The 19,460-nt window shown below is 39.7% G+C and overlaps 1 protein-coding gene across 1 annotated transcript; it reads right to left on the bottom strand.

Moving 5' to 3' along the window:
• Window positions 1-2,421: 2,421 nt before the first annotated feature.
• LOC308075402 (atlastin-3-like) lies at window positions 2,422-18,803 on the bottom strand. Its single transcript, XM_080415264.1, has 14 exons — window positions 18,705-18,803; window positions 16,794-17,015; window positions 16,046-16,180; window positions 14,284-14,388; window positions 13,414-13,464; window positions 12,999-13,055; window positions 11,636-11,728; window positions 10,844-10,982; window positions 10,179-10,306; window positions 9,837-9,893; window positions 9,669-9,740; window positions 6,472-6,663; window positions 6,067-6,306; window positions 2,422-4,601 (listed from the first exon to the last, which is right to left on the bottom strand). The coding sequence occupies exons 2-14, from the start codon at window positions 16,995-16,997 to the stop codon at window positions 4,536-4,538; spliced, it is 1,539 nt and encodes a 512-aa protein (XP_080271390.1). The 5' UTR covers window positions 16,998-17,015; window positions 18,705-18,803; the 3' UTR covers window positions 2,422-4,535.
• Between the last annotated feature and the right edge of the window lie 657 nt (window positions 18,804-19,460).

Here is a 19,460-nt window from a genome sequence, read left to right as displayed (position 1 = left end):
TGTATAAAATGTATCAAAATCTTTTGAAAATAGCAGATCTACAAGCTCACAATGCATCACATAGCAACAAGCTTGAAGAAATGCCTTTTGGAATAATAATGAAGAACTACAAAGTAGTAACTAGGAACTTAAGTTTTCAAATAATTGTAGTGGAGTAAAAAGTACAATATTTGCCTTTACCTACTTCAGATGGCATTATTCGAGACACATTTTGTTCTCGAGTGAAATGTCTTAATATCGGTGTATTTATTGCCAATTTGCACAATGCAAACTTTAGCCTTATAATGAATAGCTACTCTTTGGATGAGTATTTTTCAAGTTAGACTTAAATACTTTTAAATTCAACCAATAAAACAGAAGTTAAAACGTGATTGTAGCCTGTAACCAGTGTTGCCATATTTTGTGAGAGAGACAAGCAACGAGGTCTAGGAAACAAAGCCCAAAAGAAGCAACTACTAGGCCTTGAGCACTTAACCTAATATGCATCGAGCTATTTGAAAATAGCCGATCTACAAGCTCATAACGCGTCGCAATGCAACCGTTGTTAGCTTGTAGATCTGCTATTTTTAAAAGCTCACGCAATAAAATGTTGAATATCTTGAATGTTTTTTAAAACATTTTAACAACACAAATGCTCTCTCTGGGGGGCACAAAACATTTTCATGAAAATATTTGAGAACCACTGGTTTAAATATTAATGAAAACAATTGGGAGCAAAGCTACACTAAATAAGCAACTACACTTTGGAAACAAGCCCCAAAAACCGCAACTACTAATTTTTATAAGCAACTATACAGAAAGAAAAGCCTAAAGTCGCTTATAATAAGCCGACATGGCAACACTGCCTGTAAACGTCTGATCGTGAGCGGACCGTTAATTGTAAAGATGCGCATGTTAAACCTTTTCAGGGTGTGTGTGTGTGTGTGTGTGTGTGTGTGTGTGTGTGTGTGTGGGGGGGGGGGGGGGGGGGTGGGTGCTGTCACCTATGCGTCACCTATCTGTGTAGTTCTTTTTTGACATACATTCTGCAGACAAGCGCAAAACCATGCAGTTTTCATGATGGGGTTGAAATTCTCTCTGTCGTTCTTCCTCTCTCTACCTCCCCCCCACCATCAGTGTTGCCATGTCCGCTTATTATAAGCGACTTTGGGCTTGTTTTTCTGTAAAGTTGCTTGTAAATATTGTTAGTTTTTTTGTTGTTGCTTGTTTCTAAAGTGTAGGCCTAGTTGCTTATTTTTTATTATTATTTAAACCAGTGGTTCTCAAACATTTTCATGTCATGGACCCCCAAATTAGTATGTCTTTGTCCCTAAACCCCATCTTAAAATGTTTTGTGCCAGGGAGCCCCGCATTCGCATACCAGATGTGTGTTAGAATGTTTCGAAAATATTCCCCTTTTATATCAAGATTTTTTTTTGAAAATAGCAGATCTATAAGCTCACAGCGCGTCGCATTGCGACGCATTGTGAACTTGTAGAGCGGCTATTTTCAAATAGCCAATGCATACAAGTTCAAAGTGCTCATGTGGCCTATTTTAGTCGCTTCTTTTGGGCTTGTTTTCCTACACATAGTTGCTTATTTCTCTCGCAATATCTGGCAACGCTGACCACTACCTCTCTCAACCCCCTCCCCTCCCCTCCCTTCCTCGGGTTGGTGTTGAACTCGCTTCCAAATATGGAAGTGAATGGTAGCGGGCGGACGTGAACGCGCCTCGCCTTACAAAAAGGCGGAACGCGACGCCGATCACCATATAAGGAGACAAGGGGACACGAATCTCTCTAAAGCAGATTTCACTACGAGAGACGCAGAGAGAATGAGCCAGCATCTATAGGCAGAGGGAGGGAGGGAGAGGGGGAGGAGGGAGGGTCAAGAGCGTCACATCAAACAGGGATGGGCAAACGGCAAACAAGTACACCTACAGGGTATCTATTCATCCATACATGAATGGATGAATAGATGGATGGATGGATGGATGCTGCAGTTATTCATTTTTGTTTATTCATCGTCTATTAGGCCAGTGGTTCTCAACCTGTGGGTTGGGACCTCGAGGGGGGTCCCCACATGATTTTGAGAGGGTCCCAGGAATTCTAAGACCTTTTTAATACCTAAAAAAAAAGTAAAGAAAAGAAAAAGACCATTACTGCATCAAAAGTAATAAACAAACTATACTATACAAACTGGTCAAACATTGGCCAAATTGTCAAATAATATATAGAGGCTACATTTGTGAAAAATAGCCGCTCAACATCTTGTAGTCTTGTAGATCTGCTATTTTCACAATATTATCTGTGGAACCGAGTCAAACTAAATTGAATGCCCCAATTGTGCACTCTAGAAACCATCACCACAGTATTAATCACAGTTTACTCACTAAAGTGAGGGATTGGAAGAGAAGGCATCTGTCAAAAAATAAATAAAAAAATCTCTCAAGCTTTTGTTTATTCTTTACAAAACAGGATCTATCAAATCAAGTCCGCTACACTCCTGCAAAAGACAATTCAATAGGCAGTAAACACATTACTTCATGCATCAATTTGACTTCTGGAATGAGTTGTGGAAAGCACAAAAAGGAGGGAGTGTGCAATATTAAATGCTTTGAAAATCATGTCAAAGTTTCCTTCCATGGAAAGGAACAGAAATGGAAAGTGCTAAATAAAAGTAAGACCATGGATGTAGAATTTCTCTAAGATGCTTTTGGATTTTGGACAGTGACAATTTGCTCACGCTCTGCTCTTATGATTTTTGGATATGTGATAACAATGTTTGTAGGCTTGAATAGCAGACCTGAGGCTATTTACACACACTTAAGATAAAAAATGATCAAGTAAATATTAAAGCTTTCATTAATCACACCCCTTATTGCAGATGGCCACACATAGTTGGCTGGAGTAACATTTTATTCCAGGTCTTTTAGTCCTGATGGCACACAGTAAAATCCCAGAGCATTACAACAAAAGAATTTGACTGTGTAGCCATCTGTGAATGTTACTAATCATCATTCAATTTTCATGTTAATAATTTCTGAGATTCAATTAGTATTTCCTCAAGTGCATATACGTATGATTTGTCGCCCAAGTCATAGTTAAATATAGTGCTTTTCATTCGACAAGAACTGATCTTCAAACTAACGAGTTGCATCAGTTCTCATTGGCAAGCGACACTGTAGTACTACTACTACTACAGTAGTGCTGCACGATTAATCGAAAAAATATCGTGATCTCGATTCAGACACCTATGCGATCTTGATTTTGAATAATGACATTTTTTTTTTTTTTTTTTGCTTAATATTTTTATATTTACAAGAGAATTGTGTGAGAATCGTGTGAGAATCGTGATCTCAATTCTTATGGAGGCAAATCGTGATTCACATTTGAGCAAGAATCGTGCAGCCCTATACTACAGTGTCGCTACAAGCTAATAGGCCCCTTAAGAGAATTCAGGTTTGGGATACCCTTTAATCTAAATGACAGATGTGTGAGCGCACATACAGTACACTTAAGACCTCTATTCCCCATTGTGGGTTCAATAACATACTACTGCTTAAGTACTACTGCTGCCCAGGTAAGTAAAGTAGTACTACTGATTTATGACATTGAACAGGGATGAAAACGCCTCGTTCATATAAACTCGAAATTTGAAAGATCAAATAAAATAATTTACAAACATGTCACAATCCAAGCGCTTACAGTTTTTCCTATCTTTGGGCTGACTGGTCACCAGTTTTCTTCTGATTGTAGTTAATTCTTTGGAGTTTAAAGGTAACATGATAATTATCCTAGACGGAGTGTCCATCTATATGTAACAAGCAGCAAAGCATTTGAAATGCACAACAACAACACAGTCCCGCCACACAACATGAATCAGAAATGAGAGATGGGTAACGGTTCTACCTGTTAACGTTTCAGTTAACAGTTAATGCTGGTTCATAACAAACATCACAAATACAATGGAATGTATTTAAGGCCCCAGAGTGGTAATGATATATCCACAATGGAAAGATGTATACATGTATATATGCATTAGCGCCATCATTTTAGGAGTAAAACATTTAGAGAAATGCTAAAGCTTCATACGACTGGAATACACCCCAACTACCCATGACTCAAGAGTGGTCGTTAACAAGGAAGATGCTTTCGGCCAAAGTTCTAAAAACGTTTCTTAGTAAACATCAAATGGTTTGTCATTAGAACAAAGTTCCAAAAACCACCAGTACGTTTCCTGGTAAACATCATTGGTTTGTCACAAAAAGGGAAATGTGTACAAGAATGGCAGTGTCAAGTAACAGAAAGCGTTCATAAGTGCTGGGAAGGACCAGGTCCAATTACCTTCTGATAAGCCTGGGCTCTGACAGGCAAATGATTTTCTGCATATCAAAGGATGCTGGCGAATTGGCATCATTTTCTTTTTAACCGTGTTCCTGTGTAGTGTTTGTTCCAAAGGGTGGAATGATAAGGCTTTAGTGCTGAATGTGTGCGTGTGCTTGTGTTGTGTGCTGGTTGTGCATTGCATTGAGATTACGAGGGTTCAGAGGTCCTCTAACTGGATTTCTTCTGTTCAGCAGCGGCGGCTGGCCCTCTCGACTTGTTCAACACCACGGTGGCCTGAAAAGCAGGAGAAAACAAAATGTTCAGTCTGCTAAAAAAACACTCCATTGTGAAATGCTCCATGCCCTGACATGGCCATCTCTGGGTATTTGCAGTTGTAGTTCATATTCTCGCAGGAGGAGGTGGTTACATGGAGAGGTTCCCTTTCTACCAGGGCTCAGTCCCTGGACCACAAACACATTTCTCTCTACTGATTCCATCAAGTATTCACTATTGTTACAATTGTGGTCAGGAATGTTCTAGGCAGAGAGAAGCAGCAAATGTATGCAGTACACGCATACACACTATACATTTGTATTGGATAGGAATGACCAAACAAATTCAGCTTTACAAAGCCTGAAGTGTTGATCATTTTTAGATTCCTGGAAAATCCTGCTGATTCAAACATCGCTCCACCACCACTGATGGCACAATACTGACCGACCCCCAGTCTGACTAGAATGTACATCTAATCTAGGCTTTGCTGCACTCCAATGCATTAATTGAACCTCGACAGAACAACAAGACATTTCATTCTGCTGCTTGCCTATAGGGTCCAGTCCTGACTACAGTAACAGAGTATTACAGTTTTTAGTCCTAAAACCAGGAAGGGTATTTAGCATGATTTTTGATTTATTTATTTATTTTGTTTATTGTGTTGATTTGTATAGATTATTTTCTTGGGGGGAAATAAAGTATTAATATAAGGGCTCATTTACTACAGAGCTTATTTTCTTAATTTAGCCCCAAAAAATTTGGTAGGAAGGAACCCATGGCCTAGCCCTTAAGTAACTTCCAGGTTGGCCCATTGAGTTATGGGTTGGCCAACAAAAGGACTTTTCTTGCCTTCTGCCTATTCAACTCCTTCCATAACATAAATCAGTTGCACCCTCTAGTGGTTCCTTGTAGCAGCAGCAGTAATCAGTACAAAATGCAGGTGCAGGGCTTCAACATTACAGAGATAACTGCACCATCCTCCTTTCCAGCTGTAATTTAGCCTATTCTACCCCATCAACACAGTCTTAAACTTACAGTCATGGTTTTACTGAGTGAGACCCTATATTCTGCCCAATTTACAGTAGCACTTCCATCAATTTGGGAAGCCGGTGCCATCAATCTGCTTAGTCATAACTCCTAGATCCTCCTTTGGTAGAGTGACCCTCACCTTATATCCACTAGGCACTTGACTATTAGCCTGAGTCTCATCTTCCAAAATGCAAAAACATATATTTTTTCTAATCATAAACATTGGCAGCAGTAGCTCAGAAGGTAGAGTGGTTGTCAGACAAATTCCTCAAATGTAAACATAAGAAAAAGCTGCTGCAAGCCTGCACACTTGTTCTGCCCTACTGCTACACAATTCTAGGCTCTGCTTCTCATAGACAGCTTAAGTGATCAGATTCTGAATTCTTTCATTCCACCTGAAAACCCAAACCTACTCAGCCAACTGACCACCAGGCCCATCAGCCCTGTCCTTTCTCACCTGCTCTAGGACGACACCCGCCGCCTGGTCGATGGCTCCGCCCACTACCCGGTAGCGACCGGAGTAGCGGATGAACGCCCAGGCGAGCATTGCCACCATGGCCACTCCCATCACGCAGTCACATGCCAGCGCGAAGCTCGTCAGGCCAATGAAGAGCAAGATGACTGACAGCACGTACAGGAAGCACACGAGGACAAACAGCACAGCAGGGGTCCGGAATGCACTGAAGACGTTCTTTGACTTTAAGTGGAGAAACAAGAAACAGTTATTTTAATTAAACACATTAAAATTGATTAAATTAAATGCAAATTGTGTGCATAGGATTCTGTATCTTTTCAGAAATGTAAGTAGTTCGACAAAGAATTCAAGTTAAATTCCTAAAACTATGAACCTGTGATTTCTTACGCGATTGTGTTTCATGAAAGACTCTCTCATCTCTCCCAGCTCCGTCTCCAGCTGAGTTTGGTAACGATCACAAAACTCCTGTCCCCCCATCTTCTTAGTGGAGGAAAACAAATGGACAGCATCCCGGAAATTAAAGTTGTGTTTCTCCTCCAGAGAGTCGGGGGCCACATACGGTAGATCTCCTCCACAAATCTGAAACAGAGACAGAAGATAAGAGACAGGTTGGCACATTTCAATTCACGAAAACATTGTTAAACGAGCACAAAGCTGCAGGCATTAAATAAAGATGTTTGTTTCTACAGTGTATCTATTAGAGATGCGCGGATCGCGGTTTTAGCCGCGGTTGCCGCAGTTAACCGCAGTTTGGGTGGATTTGGGTCAATCAAATATAATGATTAATTAATATTGGATAAACCGCGGGTGAAATAATGCGGGAATTAAATTAATGATATCAATCTATAGACCTACAATAGCTTTTAAAAAGCACTAAATTTCACTGTGTGCGTTTGTAGTATTTTAATATTACGTAATTTTACACCAGGCACAAAATAGCCGCTCACTACATGTTGCTTTGCAGCCGGCCAGTGTTGCCAGGTTGCGACAACTTGCGAGAGAAATAAGCAGCCAGGTCTATGAAAACAAGCCCACAACAAGTGCCAAACAAAAGTCGCTTATAAAAAGCTTATAAAAAGCCGACATGGCAACAAAGTGGTTGAAAGCGAAAGTAACTCAATGAACTGAATGAAGACGTGCGCTTGTAGTTACCATGGTTGTGGATTGTATACAGTCACTGCATCGCGACAGTGGTGAGTGACATTGTTTATAAGAAAACTAACGTCAGGAAAATAACAATTATTTGGTGCGGTTGGTGCGGATCTATAAATAGGATGATATAATTACCGCGGGTGGATAGCGGATGGATAATGAACTTGTTAACGCGGATTTGGGTGACAAAAAAACCCATCCGCGCATCTCTAGTATCTATATATGCAGGGAATCTCTGTATGCATGTACAGTATGTACATCAACTGTACATAGTTTGTACTGCCGGGGAGCCAAGGAAGTGCTTGAGTTTGAAGTCCATCGGATGAGCAGTTCTCCAGAACCGTCCTGCTCCGAACGAACACGCATATCCCACAAACCGCTCATCTGATCGACTTCACACTTTGTAGGTGTACTGCTGAGGACCTGAGGAAGTGCTGTGTTTTTATTAGTGTGGTTGCCCGAATGGGCAACCAGACTATAGTACTCTACCGACTTTATTTCATTTTCTTTCTAGATAAACTTTTTTCTTATTCGCTACTCCTCCCACAGTTTATTTTTCCCAATTTCGTGCCATATGTCATAATGACCGGCTTCACCGGGAATCGACTGCTTGTACCTTGCTAAGAGATTGGTTGCATAGTTTTATTGATATTGATTTATTAGTGCATTAAATTTCCCCATCCACTTTAATGGAAAAGGGAAAAAACTCAAATTCAAGTATTTTTTTCTCAGAACCGTAAGAGCTAGAGTTACCAGATTTGGAGGGGAGGTTCATAGTTTATTGCCAAATTATTGAAAGAAATATTACACCATTCGGCCTCATGGTGGCGCTATAACAGCCCACTTTACCTTTTGGCCTATACCTCTTGAACCGTAGGTCGTAAAATATAAATCTTTTTTCCCTAGATTCCTTGGGTCATTACGCAACTCCCCATATACGCCACGCCCATTTGCGTCTGGATAGATTTTTTGATATTGATTTATTAGTGCATTAAATTTCCCCATCCACTTTAATGGGAATTGCAAAAACTCCCATTCAAGTATTTCTTTCTCGGAAACCGTAAGGGCTACAGTTACAAGACTTGGAGGGGAGGTTAATAGTTTATTGCAAAATTATTTAAAAAAGAATCACACCAGTAGGCCACATGGTGGCGCTATAACAGCCCACTTTACATTCTGGCCTATAACTCTTGAACCGTAGGTCGTAGAATAAAAAATCTTTTCCCCTGGATTCCTTGGGTCATGACGCAACTCCCAATATAGGCCACACCCATTTCCGTCTGGATAGATTTTCCGCCATTTTGAAATTTCTTCAAAACACACTTTTAGCTCCTCCTCCTACAGATTTTGTCCAAATCTCACGAAAATCGGTACACATGATCTATGGACCCATGCGATAAACATATCCAAGTGAAATTTTGATAGTCATTACCGTCCGTAAATGGCTTCCAAAGTTAGCGGACGTTTTACAAAAGAGGCCACAAATCACGAACAAAACGTCCAATCAATCCCAAATTTGAATCAAATGTCGAGGGTGCTTTACTCAACGAATCCCCAAAAGTATTTCCACTTTGATCCATAGGAGGGGCCACAAATGCGCAAAATGTAACCGTTTGATGCAAAAACATGATTTTTGGGGGGATCTGTTCTCTCAAAAAGAAAAGCAAGTGATCTCAGGAGTGACATGACGATGTCATTGGCCCGCTACATTTTTGGGAGGGGCCTGTTTCTTTAGTGGGAGGGGCCTATTTCCTCAAATCAAAATGGCACGTGTCACGAACGCGGGATCCGATCGGCACCGAATTCAAATCGCACGTCGCGCGGCCTCCACCGGTATTCCTCCCGGCGTATTCCTTGAGTCCTGGCGGCAGCGACCTGCGACTCGCGTCGGCGCAACCACACTTTGCAATTGCCCTGAATTGCGACGCGTCTAGTTGTTTGTTTGGTTTTGTGTATTGTATTTCACAGAACACGATCTACCATTATGGACTGGGAACATGCACATGCTGTATAATATGATCCAATATAGGTACTACAAATTTGTTTAAATAGCCTTTTTACACTGGCATTTTTTTACATTAAAAGCAAGTAAATTGCACCATATAGTTATTAATTACATCTTCCAACAACAAGGTGTTCTAATTTTGATAGATTATAGGCAAAAAGGAGGAAAAGCTGCTCTATAAGCTCACAACACTCGCATCGCAATGTGTAAATAAGCTTGTAGGTGGGCTATTTTCACTACTTTTCATTACAAAAGTATAAAATAGGGCATTCATTTATGCAAAAATGTATTAATGAATATGGATGCAAGGTTTCTGCCAGACAGCAATGAAAGGTAAATCTAGCTGTTGGGCTTATGGGCGATACCATTAATCCACTGACTTCGACATTTAAATAAACACATACCTCAAATGCACTCATGCACCCACCTTTTCCATGTTCTTGTAATACTTGTCTTTGGCTGCTGCCACTGCTGCTAGGTTATTGGCTTCTGCTGTTGCCTTGTGTGAGAGAGATCGTGTTCAAATGGGTAAATAAATAATATGTCAAAACATATCATCAGACTTGATGAATGGTTGTGGCTTGTTCAAACTCACCAGCAGCATGGATTTTGGGTGTGGCAAATCTTCTCCTTGGTAAATCTTGATGTAGGCCTGTTTCCACAAGAACAGCAGTAGTCAGAGACGACTCAAGCTTAATTTATACTCTGTAGTATGACAGTGGTGCTTGCGGACAAGAACCGATCCGCAAGCTAACAACGCTGTCATGCGATGGACTATAAATTAACCACTTACAGGAAGCCCCATTATATACTTGTAGCTTGTAGATCTACTATTTGTGCTACTTTTGAAAATATTTGTCTATAATGAAATGCCCTAAACAGTGACTGGTTTAAAGTGGTTGATTTCAGTAGCAGTCTTGTATGAAGAGGACATTACCTTAAAGTACTCCAACAGGCCTCCGCAGGTCACCGTGTTCCCGTTAATTTCTTTCGATGCCAGTCTGTCTGGGTGCAGCAGGATGGGGATTAGGTTTTGGAGCTCCTCTTTAAACTCTGGGGCCACCTCTGAAAAACACACACACAGAGTTTACAACATTCTAATTAAAAACTGTTGTCCGGTATTGTATGTTCATGTAAGAGGAATGTGACTTGGTGCATTGCTCTAAGCAAAAGCAATACACAGAGGCAGATGACGATAATGCCATCTTGAACTATGTGTCCATTTTAGATGTACATCTAGTTAAGTAGCCTTCTAAGTAGGTAGCATTTTTATGAGGTGGAGACTCAATTGACCTGCATTTGAGTCGGTCATCAAAATATTGGCTTAGGAATGCAACAGCTCCAAAATGTCATCCATAAAAGTTCAGTTCATCCGTCGTGGAACAGGATTCATCATAGCCAGGTGAGTGCATGATTAGATTACCATGTGAGTCACATTTTAAGTTAAGTCATCTGACTAACTTTACAAGTTGTCTTTACGTGCGAAAACACCTAATAGGAACATTCCTGACTAGATGACTAGGTAACCAGGTAATGGGATGCTTCCTTGCAAATGAGACAGTCCATGATGGTAATATAGCACGATCAAACTGGAAACCTCACCTCTAAGCTGACCCTCGAAGCCAGGGCTGGTGGCAACCTTCAGTCCAGGATGGGGCAATAAAAAGCAGGAGATGGAAGTGAAACAGGAGTGAATGTGCTCCCTGACAGTCTGCAGCTCCTCATGTTGACTCTCCTTAACCTTTAAAAACAACAACGTACAATCTCCATCAGAACGCCCACACTCCATTTAGACACCAAATGTATTTGACACATTCTGTCCTTAAAGTTACGATCTGTGACTTATTTTAATAAATAAGTGATGGGTCGCACTCAAGAGTGACATGAGTGCCTGACAAAGGCTGGATTGCGGAAACGTTTGTCCTTTATTGTAGAAGACACAGAGAACAAATAGAAGAAGTGAACTCACACTTGTCCCTGTGAGTGCGACCCATCACTTATTTAAAAGTTATTGGTCCAAGAGGATATCGCACCAGAGGAGTCAGAGTGTGATGGTAGCAAAAAGTTGATCTATTATTTTAAATGTTATTTTAACCAAGACTGTATATGGTAGAGTATATAACTCCCACATCTACAGTAGTTTGATGTGATCTCCCTACTCTTCTTGACAAATTTAGACCCTGGTGTTGGATTGGACACTTAATGGTTGACAATATCCATCAAGTTATTTGAAGCAGACAAGCGTTTTGACGTTAGATGTGCTGCCATCTTTACTCTAGTTTGGAAATTGTTTTAATTAACTCTCTCCGTCAGCAGGAGATAATGGACATAAAACGTACGGATTGAAGCATTAAGACATGACCAATACACCACAGTTCTAACTTGAATGATTACCTGTAACCGCTTATCCAAGAAGTCATTGCCTCCTTTAAATCCGTAGGTGTATTCATATGGAAAGCTCCAGTCTCGGATTAGGAACATCAGAGACTGTGTAGGATAACAGGAGAGGCAGGACATTAAGTGTCACAGAAAATGTTTCCTGCACAACAAGACAGAGGCATGATACATTTGAACACTATAAAGAAACATTAATCTTTATTGGTATGTACTGTATTAGTGCTATACTGTATATATATACACAAACATACATACATACATACATACATACATACATATATATATTGAGAAATTATTGAGTAAATGTAACTTTGTATAATTATGTTTTTGGTGTCTTATAATCTCGGGAATAGGTCTCGGTACCAAAAAATAATAATTATTCATTCGTATTGATGGTGATATATGAGATACGCTATATTGTATATCGTCTAGGATTTTGAATATAGTAATATGGCAGAAGTGTTCTTCTCCTGGTTTTGTGACTGTTCAAGCAGTTCTATTATTTACCTTTATCCACTTAGTAATTACACAGGAATTACACAGCACCAATAGTCATCCCCACAATGTCATCACAATATCGATACGAATTTGGTCAAACACATTGTGTAATGTCACCCAGCCCCAATCTGTATGATGCAATGCTGTACGCTACACACATACAGTAGTATTTAATTATTGTTTGCATACAGTATATTGCACATATCCTGTACATGTGTTGAATACGGACATGTTTTTCCACTGATGATTATTGCTCTACTTGTTCCATGTATATTCTACACACATATTCATGGTTACAAGGTTTATATGCTGGGCAGGACATAGTCAAGGCATAGGCACTGCAATGCAAACCACTGCAAACTTTGACACCTACTGACTTGTTCTGTCATTTAAATCCGAATTATGCATTAATATATTGTTCTTTGAGCTTTTGCTGAGATGTGTTCTGTATTGTGATGTTATTTCTCTGTCTGTGGTCCATCTCTACGCCTACATCAGAACCCTGATGCTGGCTGCTGCTACAACCCCCATTTCCTGTCACAGTCACATTACATCTTACCTGAAAGTGGACACATCAGCTGAATATTGGAATTGGATTATTTCATTCATTGTTGACTGCAATTGTCACATCAGCCGATGATATTAATTTCACAGATGGCAGTGGCCAATAATTATATGAAAGTAAAAAATATCCACATCAATCTGATCATTGTTGTTCATAGAAAAGGTAGGCATGGTTTCTTTTTTTTACCAGGGCACAAACAGGTTAATAAATATCAAAATGGCAGTAGAACCTTGTATCGGTCAATTGTGGTGTTTGAAATCATATTTGCCCAGAACCGCCATAAGGGTGCATTCCTACCTGAAATGGTTTCAGGAAGATTTCATCCATGGCAAGACGCCCATACTCTGTAAACAGCTGTAAGAATATACACAAATGATTCCAGTCATTAAGCAGCTAATAAAACAATAGTAAAACTAAACAGCAGCTGCTATATTAAACGGAAAATGTAGTAGAAAATATTACTAGAAGTCACACTCTCAAATGGTACTGTTTATTTGAGACAATAATGGCAACAACCTGATGAAGAACTCAGTGGCATGAAACATTGTCATATATTGCTTCAAATAAACAATGCTTGTGTGAGAAAGTGTGTGGATTTCCAGCTTCATACATTTCAAAAGCTTTTTATTTGCCTAAATCTGAAAATGCTCTCCAATATAAATATTCCTTGCTCCAAGGCTCTTTTCTAGAGTCATACTGAACCTGGACAAACCTGTAGCTGCTGCAGATCGTCCTCCTGAATGTTCTGTGAGAGATTATAGATCTACAAGAAATACAAAGGAATATGTTATGCATGAATTAAATACAATCACCCAAAAGGGTTACGTTTCATTGTGCAATAAGGAGACGTGTGTAAATTCCTACGTGGCACTGATTACTCAGACAGGGAATTCATTCATTCATTCATTCATTCAACACTCATTCATCTGTTAATAACTTTTTTTAATATTGTATTAATCTATGCAAATAATTTAGACCATACAATTATGGTAAAATAAGATAATACAATATAACATTACATATGCTCGTCACAATTTATCTGAACCCACCAACCCAAAAAGATTTTTTTTAAATTATATATATATTATATTATATGGAGAAAAAAAGCATTCACATTTTGTTGAAGTTGTAAATAGCATACAGTGAGATGCAGAGATGCAGAAAAAACATGTTCGAGACAGCTGGCCCCTTCCCTGTGTCTCGAAAATGAATGTTTTTGACTACCGGGGAAACTACTAAGCCGTGTCAAAATACGCATTTGTCATCATTTTGCACTTCATTACCTTATTACGATGTCATTTCACAGGTATGGTCTAAATTAATCACACTGATTAATCGGTTAATCAAAAATAATTATCAAAGAGATTGGTCAATCATTAAAATAACCCTTAGCTGCAGCCTTCAAAGCAGTGTTAAGAACCACTAAAGCCGGATTTATACTTAGTTGCGCGCCAGTATCGCTCACCAAAAACAGCCAATGAAAAAGCTCACACCGCTTGTAGATCTGCTATTTTCGGTGCGCGACACCGACGCAGAACCAAGTGTATCAAGCCCTTAATTGCAGCAGAGGAAGAGCACCCACCAGCATGGAGCTGGTCATGGTGCTGAGGGCGAAGATGGTGGCACAGTCCTTCACAGTGGACTGGTTGTCGAACGCTCCCTGAGTGTCCATCAGCACGACTGCCACCTGGAAGGAACACGTTAGAAGACATCATGAGGCTGTCATCAACTTTCACAATGCTTTACTTACGGTTTCAGTTTACATTTGACCATTTAACCACATGAACCCTATTGCCCCTATTCTCGTCATAATAGGCAAACATAGCTGAAAATAGCTACAAGCGTATTTTCAGGATTGACTTATAATGAAGTATATAGGGTTTCAGTGGTTAACCATTTTTACACAATTCTATTCCAATTTTGAAAGAACATAAGTTAAAAAATATAACAATACGATATAATAAAAATGGTACGTTCTTCTATTTACTCAGACTATGGCATGTGAAAACCAAAGGGAACATGAATACTGCAACATGCTTCTAGGCTGCCTGTAGTATTGCTCATTAGTAACTTATCTAACAATGTTATTCTGTTGAGTTTGGTGTGACTTTTGCTACAGTGAGACAGACAGACAGTTGGTAGGAAGTGAGTAGGCAAAAGGTTTCCTCACTGTGGTTAACATAAGCCTCAAGGCATTTTATTCAGAGATCCCACAATAATGGCATGAGGATCCATCATTAATGCCAGCTCAAGTTTTTTTACACATAGACCCAAATAAAACCACCTCCATGCGTGCTTTTACATGGCATGCCATGATGCCAGCATTCCACAATCAAAGGCGCTACATGTAAAACAACAGCATCAGCGTCCAGAGTGCAACTATGGCGTTCATGACAGCAGCTGTTGTCGGTACATTCTATACATTAACTATAACTTCTGCATTTATCAAAAAGAAATACCAACACTAAATGGAAAAGAGGGACATGTTGATGATGCATAATATTACGGCAGATTTTTGCGAGCAATGTGCGATCATCACTACCTTGGAGGAGAAACTGAAGAGAAGCAGACATTAAGGTGAGCAGACCTTACACTGCACACCCTGCCAGCTGTGCCTTTTACAGACATCATTTCAGATCTTTGGCTACTTCCGTTGACGGCTCAAAAATGACAACCCTAACCACGTCCGTACCTCATACAGAGAACAGCGAGGGGGAATAATGGCACAACAATGCCACCTTTTACAGGCTGTGGAAATTTGGCTTGGGGGTTTCACTTTTTTGTTTTCCTTTGGAAAATAATTACACTGTTAAAAGGTGTTTATAATGCATTATAATCACATTTATAATGCACTTATAAGGCTTCATAACACTCGTTATAATTATGCATAACAACTAACAATGACTAAAATTAGTGTTATAAAGCCCTATAAGTGCATTATAAATGCAATTATAATCCATTATAGACCTGACCATTAAGCAAAGTGTTACCGTGAATTTTAACCACTTGGCATCACAATTTTGAGCATGTCATTATGGTAATATATTTCAAAAAACTTTCCAAATGTTTTTTAAATACCAAAAACTAAACAGGTATCTGCGCCACGTGACATCGTCGTAAGAAAAAGTATAAAATAGGGCTTAAGTGGTTATGCAATGTTGTTGAAAATTCCCTCTTGTTGAAAAATATCATATCATAAGCCTGTTTGCTATGGTGCTTATTGTAATAATGTATCCACATTTCAATGCAGCACAGTGTGTGTGTGTGTGTGTGTGTGTGTGTGTGTGTGTGTGTGTGTGTGTGTGTGTGTGTGTGTGTGTGTGTGTGTGTGTGTGTGTGTGTACCTCTGTTCCGTCACCCTTTGCGACAAGGAAAACCTTGCTCCACAGTTGGATGCCTGTGGAGCAAGGTTCTGAACCCCCTCTCCACTTAAATCCTGTCAGGATCTCATCATCTTCACCCACCCAGTTGTCATCATCCTGACCAAACACAAACTACAGTTAGAAGACTGTTACAGCCCAATGTGAAATCAGTATTAATCCAAACCTGTTTGTTGTCACCTAGACTCCCTATTTGCATGTCATTATAGCCACAAATTGTGGCTATAATGACATGCAGCACGTTGTGAGCTTCGTAGATCGGCTATTTTCGAGATTCAAGGTCATTCCAGAAAATGTATGTTTAATATGTGAACATTTAATTTGTAACATTGCCTTAAAAATTCACAATTTCAAAATAGCCTATCTAAAAGTTTACGACTACAAGGTATATGGGGCTTAAGTGGTTATGTAAACAAGTGGACAAGCACTCATAACCTAACCACTCCATTAAGTGCCAGGTGCAGGGCAGAAGTCAAAATCTAACAAAAATAGAGTCTGCACACTGTATCATGCCTACCAACATGGTACTATGGTTTTAGCTTTAGAGCAACTCCCAAATGTAATCTGAATGTAGAATGCAGAGAGTTTAATTTGCAGTTAAATGTCATAACATCAAAGTTTGGGGAGGGAAATGGAGGCCAAGATATGGTGTGAAAAAGTGTTAGTGAGAGAGGGAGAGGGGGGTGTGGACGATCATCACATTACAACTCACCTTCCTGTACATGTAGCGTAGCATGAAATCAAGCAAGAAGCTCTTTCCCTTGCGGAAGGCTCCAGCTACTGACAGGACCACCACAGGCTTGTCTCGCACCTCAGGGTTCAAAAGAACCCGACCCAAAGCCTCTGTATCCAGAGTGAAGGAATGATCCTCCTTGCTCACCGCAACAATTTGGATTGGACCTGGGTCACCCTCCATGACTAAAATGACTGTTCCCTGCAGAGATGATGAATTAAGCATGTGAAAGGTTAACGTAAAAGGCTAGACCACCGCAACTCACATTCAAATGTTAATTATGCTTGGCACGGATGAGGCTGATAGCTAAACTGGTAGACCTTTCACTATGAATACCACCTCAACACACATGAAGATGACTGCTATTAGTAGACATTTGACTACGAGTGCTCATGAACAGAAATCAGAGACAATGTTTAGCTCTGTGCGAGGCTGTCTTTAGGTTGCTGGTCCGATGGGCCCTCAGCCTCTGGGTACAGCATGCTCTCAACCACACAGATTCCTTTTAGCTTTTTGAAAGGACATCATTGTTGCTGTCTGGGAAGCTAACCCTGCCCAGGGTGAGTTAGATAGGGAGTGGTGTGTGTGTGTGTGTGTGTCAGGAAAGAAGGGGTGTGCATGTGTGTGACAGGAAAGGTCCATAATAGGCCTAAACTTTTTTTTGGGGGGGGTTACACCCAAAGCATTACCCTCCTAAAAACCACAACAAAAGCAATGACGTCATCAGTTGGTCTCCTGCAGTATAAGGTGTGTCAGAACACCAGGTCATACGTGACATGCCGTGCATGCCATTTATGACACCCTGTACTTAAGTCAGTCAGACAGAGTAGAAATTCTCATTGTATGAAACAGCAGCAGACTCGTGTACATTTGCTGGCCACTTTGCTTATGAGCAAGCCAGAACAACTTTTAAGATACACACGCCTGCTGATACTGTACATAACTTTCTTTCATATGTTTTTTTTGCATAGTATTGTATATTGTTGTTTGTCTTTAAATGTCTTGATGAATTCAATACACAGGACCTTAATGGAAACAAGCCCTGAGGGCTTATCTGGGTCATCCTTTTAGCATCCTTTTGTATAAATATGTGCCACCGCCTTGTTTTTGCAAACTGTTAATAAAGTATTCAATCAATCAATCCATGCTTGCTATGAAGTGTATCTTTCAAAATCAACAGGTCAATAATAAATACCTAACTATAACTAATGTTACCCATGGTTGGGTCATGATGGGACGCAAGCAACATAAGTACACTTATTTTTCTTCCTTTTTGGAGGAATTTAATCAATAAAACGGCTATTTAGTTGCTTCACTATTAGCGTTATGTAAAACCAAGAGAATAAGTGACAATGATGCGATTGTTCACTTTAATTTATTACGATTAAAGTTACAAATCGTGTTCTTTTCTACATTCATGGTTACTTCACGTGCATTTAACCAAAATCAAGCCCGAGCTACAAATCTCACAACACGTCGCATCGCGACGCGTAGTGAGCTTGTAGATCTGCCATTTTCAAAAAGAAAAATTTAAAATTGTGTAACAAATCTATCCCACTCCCTGGCATAAAACTATTTCAGATGGGGGGGCGTCCGCACAGACAAATAAATATAAATTTGGGTGGTTCTTGACTTGAACATGTCTGAGAAACACTGGTTTAAAACAACATTAATAAGAAGCAAGCCTAAATAAGCAACTACACAGAAAAACAAGCCCAACGTTGGTTATAATAAGCGGACATGGCAACCCTGACCAAAAGCTAACACGTTAGCCAAAAACAGTGTAACAATCAAACAGGATTTACAATCTTCATCTGGCAGGTCATTGTGGTTTTAAAAAAAAACTATTGTTATTATGTATCTATTTTAAACGCGTATTGGCAGTATTACCTGTGGTGTATCCTAAAACAGATAATTAAAACAGGAATGCACACAAGTCCGACAGAATCCTGCTGCTGCTGGCATGAAAACAACACGAAAAGTTTTTTTCCACATTTTTTTAAACACTTCCGCTTTCATGCACATCGAGGTGGCGTGTGGGAATTGTAGTTTTAGAGTCGGTCGCCCCCGGTTAGTCTGCCTTTGGCAGACCGGTGTCCGAACTACATTTTCCAAAGTAAGATATTGGAGTAGGGTTGGGTTACGAATACGGAACTTTCAAGAGAAGCCACCAGCAAAGAAATTATTTGACAACCAGTGGTGGAAAGTAACTAAGTACATTTACTCAAGTACTGTACTTGAGTACAATTTTGAGGTATTTCTTTTACATTACTCGAGTATTTCCAATGTCAGTACTTTTACTTCTACTCCACTACATCTCAATTTGAAAATAGCCAATCTATAAGCTCACAATGAGTAGCGATGCACTATGGATGCAACGCATTGTGAGCTTGTAGATCTGCTATTTTCAAAAGATTTTTCAATACATTTTAAAACTTGTGAAATGGGATATTCTGCATAATGAGTACTTTCTACTTTTGGTTAAAGTACATTTTGATACCAATACTTTTGTACTTTTACGAAGTAAATTTTGAATTCCGGACTTTTACTTGTTTTAACAGAGTATTTCTACATTGCAGTATTGATACTTTTACTTTATGTGACTACTTTTTCCACCACTGCGCAGAACAAAATACACCTAACCCT

Source organism: Gymnoscopelus braueri (assembly GCF_963280865.1).
Source record: "Gymnoscopelus braueri genome assembly, chromosome: 20".
NCBI lineage: Eukaryota > Metazoa > Chordata > Actinopteri > Myctophiformes > Myctophidae > Gymnoscopelus > Gymnoscopelus braueri.
This window is presented reverse-complemented; position numbering and strand designations above follow the sequence as displayed.